Source organism: Eimeria acervulina, genomic scaffold (assembly GCF_000499425.1).
Source record: "Eimeria acervulina Houghton genomic scaffold, Eah_scaff823, whole genome shotgun sequence".
NCBI classification, from domain to species: domain Eukaryota; phylum Apicomplexa; class Conoidasida; order Eucoccidiorida; family Eimeriidae; genus Eimeria; species Eimeria acervulina.
In genome coordinates this window covers 6,919-11,171 of record NW_013549580.1, presented here as the reverse complement: position 1 = coordinate 11,171, position 4,253 = coordinate 6,919, and the positions used below count along the sequence as shown (strand labels likewise).

General features: G+C 48.0%; 1 protein-coding gene across 1 annotated transcript; it reads right to left on the bottom strand.

Annotated features, from left to right (window-relative positions):
- Positions 1 to 192: 192 nt before the first annotated feature.
- EAH_00050020 (hypothetical protein) lies at positions 193 to 1,534 on the bottom strand (the record flags this gene model as incomplete). The annotated part of the gene is made up of 2 exons (XM_013394320.1): positions 193 to 354; positions 581 to 1,534. 2 exons carry the CDS (start codon positions 1,532 to 1,534, stop codon positions 193 to 195), a joined length of 1,116 nt encoding a protein of 371 aa, XP_013249774.1.
- Between the last annotated feature and the right edge of the window lie 2,719 nt (positions 1,535 to 4,253).

Here is a 4,253-nt window from a genome sequence, read left to right as displayed (position 1 = left end):
ATCATGCTATGTCCTTAATGAACAGCAGAAATTGAGCAGCAGGGTCTCTGCTGCTGGAGACAGTAAACGCGCAGCAGCCGCAGCAGAACACCCTTGTGTGCTCTGTTGCTGCTGCTGCTGTTGCTGCTACTTTTGCTGCTGCTGCTGCTGCTGCTTGTGAATCCCGTGCTGTTGGTGCAGTATTATTTGCTTCTACAGTGTTGCAGCTGCTCCTGGATCTTCAGTTGCTGCAGTCTGTACAGGTTTCGACCATGCACAATCTGCTGCTGCTGCTGCTGCTGCTGTTGCTGCTGCTCCTGCTGCAGTGGTTGATTGAAGAGTAAAGATATTTCTTACAAGTATTTGGCGAGGCCTCTGAAAAGCAAAGAGACTCCGAAGAAGCAAGAAGTAGGGGCACCCTAACCATCATCAGTTCTTCTTGACGGGGGCCCCCCTGCATCGAAGAAAGAATAGGTCTGGGGGCCCCTGGGGGCCCCCCTTCTCCTTCATTATATTCAATTGCATAATAAAGGTTTGATGCTGAGGCTTCTTTAGCTGTGCATGCAGCAGTGGGGTGTACGTACACCGCAGTGTTACGAACTATACGCAGGGGTATATTTACAGGTTCAAGCTCCTGCTGCTGCTGCTGCTGCTGTTGCTGCTGCTGCTGCTGCTGCTGCTGCTGTTGTTGTTGCTGGTGTTGCTGGTGTTTAGGGGGGTATGCGGGGGCCCCCTGTACCCCGCTAGTTGCTTCTGCTGCTTGCTCAAGGGCCTCTTTACGCGTTTTTGCTGCAGCAAATGCAGCAGCAAGCAGCGGCAGCAGCTGGGGATCACGAAAGTGCTGAGCAAATGTCCAGGTGTATCGGCACCAGGGACGGCCTGCTGCTGCTGCTGTGTCTCCCTTCTGTCTCCTCCTGCTGGTAGTGCTGCTGCTGGTGCTGCAGCTGCTGATGCAGTTGCTGCTGCTGCAGTTGCTGCTCCCATCGGTATCCGTATGCGCCCGCTTCCAGCGTGGGGGGCCCTCCGAGTGTGATGGTGCTGCTGCTGCTGCTGCTGCTGTAGCTGCTGCAGCAGGGGCCCCCGAATCCCTATCAAGGCAGCAGCCCTCACGGTAGCTGTCTCCAGGGGGCCCCCCGTTGCTGGAAGCGCATGAAGGGGGCCCCTCGCTGCAAGCAAGAGCAGCAGCTGCTCCTTTTGCTGCAGCTGCTTCCACCATTGGTGCAGCAGCAGCAGCAGCAGCAGCAGTGGCTGCTGCAGCTGCTGCTGCTCCTTCGTAAGCTGCTAGGCATTCCCTTGCTGCAGGGGCCCCACAGATGCTTGGGGGGACCCCTGTAGACCCTAAAGACTTTTCAATGCTTGTTGTTTGCTCGCTGTCAATATTAGAAGGGGGGCCCCCCAGCGTGTAGGGGGGGCAGGGGCCCTGCTGCATATAGCGAGAGGAGGGGGCCCCCACCATTGCTGCTGCAGCAGATGAAGAAGAAAGAGGATCTAGTAAAGTTGCTGCTATACCATTGGGGGCCCCTATACTTCCTGGGGGCCCCTCTGTTGCAGACATTTAAAAGAAAAAGAGACGGCGATAGATAGAGGGTTTTCAAGTGCAATAGGGGGCCCCCTAATCTGTTTAGAGAAGTCAAGGAACCCACCCCATTGAACAGCAAACCCTAAACCCTAAACCCTAAACCCTAAACCCTATGGGGGGCATCATTCTGTAGCTGCAGGCTGGTTGATATATATATAAGCAGCAGCAGCCCTCTGTTTTATCGTCGGCTGTCAAGAATAATTAATTATAAACGATGAATAATATATTACTTTTATTAAGAAGAAAAAGACAAAGAAAGAAGACAGATAGCACCTGTGTTGGGGGCCCCCAGTAACACCATTGGTGAAGGGGGTTGTTAGATGATTTTATAAGAGTTTCTGAGTCTTATTTTATCGCTTTTTTGCGTTTTTTCAATGTTATTTTGTTATTTCATTGATTTAATATACTTTTATTCTTTTATTTCAATGTTTTTTGAGCTATTTACACAAAAAACTGCAGATTTACCTCGGGAAACACACCCTAACCACTGGTTCGGAGCAGCTGCTCTTTAGGGGGCCCCCAATGTATATAAGGGGGCCCCCTGCAATATTTCTGCTGTCTATACAGTCTATTAGGGTTTTAAAATCAAATTAATTTCTTTTAAGGGACAAATGCAATGTTCAGGTGTACGTACACCTCCTCAGTGAGAGCCACAACCGTCTTCGTAGTTCGCACACAAAAACCCTAAACCCTAAACCCTAAACCCTAAACCCTAAACCCGAAACCCTAAAATCTTAAACCCTAAACCCTTAACAGTAAGCAAGACGTCCTACACCCTAGGCCCTCCACCCTAAGCAGTAAACCGTAAACCGTAAACCCTAAACCCTGAACAGTAAGCAGTAAACCCTAAACCCTAAACTCTAAACAGTAAACCCTAAACCTTAAACCTTAAACGGCGAACTCTTGGCATCTGTGATTAACCCCGCTTCACACCGCATGCAGATATTTCTTTTCTATATTTTAGGGGGGCCCCCCACGTCGGCATGCATACATCCCTAGGGCCCCCATCTCAGGGGCCCCCTAAGAAGAACAGCAAAAGCCAAGCAATTAATAAACCCTAAAAATCAAAGTAATAACACTCAGTTTGTCTTTGAATCCCCTACCCCATTGCCTCTCTTAAGGGCCTCCTTTCAAAAGGGCCCCCCTTCTATCTCTATATGCAATAGGAAAGCCTTTTAAGGGCCCCCCCCCTTTTATAAGGGTAATACTGGCCCCCCTGAGGGCCCTTTTAGGGGGCCCCCTAAAAGGAAGGCCCATAGAAGGGGCCCCTTTAGAGGCCCTTGAGAGGGGCCCCCCGGAAGATCGTTAGGGGCCCCAATGGCCCCCTGCTGCACCCTTGGGGGCCCCCGGCTGCACCCCTGAGGGGCCCCCTGCTGCACCCTTGGGGGCCCCCTGCTGCACCCCTGGGGGCCCCCTGGTGCACCCCTGTGTGCCTTTATGCAACATATCTGTATGAATGTGCATCGGATGGGTCTCTAGCAATATACTCTCTATCAATAAGATTAGCTAATCTCTTTTTAATTAAAGACGCCTCAACAGGTGTTTTAAGTGTCTCCACAAGGGCAACAAAGAGGTCCTGATGGTGCAAAGGAGACTGTCTCTTCAAAATCCGAACAATCCCTGCATCAATCTGATGCGAAAAATCTGCACTCGCTGTCTCCTCCCCACTCGGCCCTTCTTCCTGTAACCAGGTGTACACGCAGCTATATATATATATATTATGTATATTATATAGATTTATATACTTATGTATATAAATATGTATTATATATATATGTATATTCATTTATTTATATGCAGATTAATTTATTTTATTTGTATAAATATAAATATACTTATATGTTGGGAACAGACAGAAAGAGGAGACACAAGGAGACAAAAGGAGACAAAAGGAGACACAAGGAGGAGCAGAGACAGCAAACAAACAAACAAACAAACAAACAAACAAGCAAACGAACAAACAAACAAACATATTGGGAGAGAAAAGGAGACACTTAAAGACAGCAGCAGACAGCAGCAAGGAGACAATAAAGGAGACAAAAGGAGACAATAAAGGAGACAAAAGGAGACAGCAATAAAAAGAAGAAATTAGTATAAAGAGACACACAAACCCTCCCTATGCGGGCTGCTGTGAGGAGACAGCAGAAAGCAAAAGAAATGAAGACAAACAAACAAATAAATAAACAAACAAAAAACAAAAATAAAGACAATGCATAGAGGGCGAGAAGGGCAAACAATGCACGAGACGAAGCTGCTGCTGATGGTTTAGGGTTTAGGGTTTAGGGCTTAGGGTTTAGGGTTTACAAAGGAGGTGCTGAAGGCCGGCTGTGCTACTTGTATGCGTTTGCTTGGAGAAGAAAAGGAGACATTTACTCGGTAGACTGTCTCCCCCTAAAAAATAAAAGAAGAGACAGCAAAAGAATTAACAAATATATAAGAGACAGAGACAGGAGACTGCATGCATACACTGCAGACTGCAGACAGAGACAGTAAAGGAGACAGAAACAGAAACAAGAGACAGAGACAGCAAAACGAAGCAGAGACAGCACAAAGGAGACAGCAAAAGGAAACAGAGACAGGAGACATCAAAAGGAGACACGGATAGGGGACAGAGACAGAAACAAGAGACAGAGACAGATAAAAAAGACAGCAAAAGGAGACAGGAGACAGAGAAGGGAGACAGAGAGACAGAAGA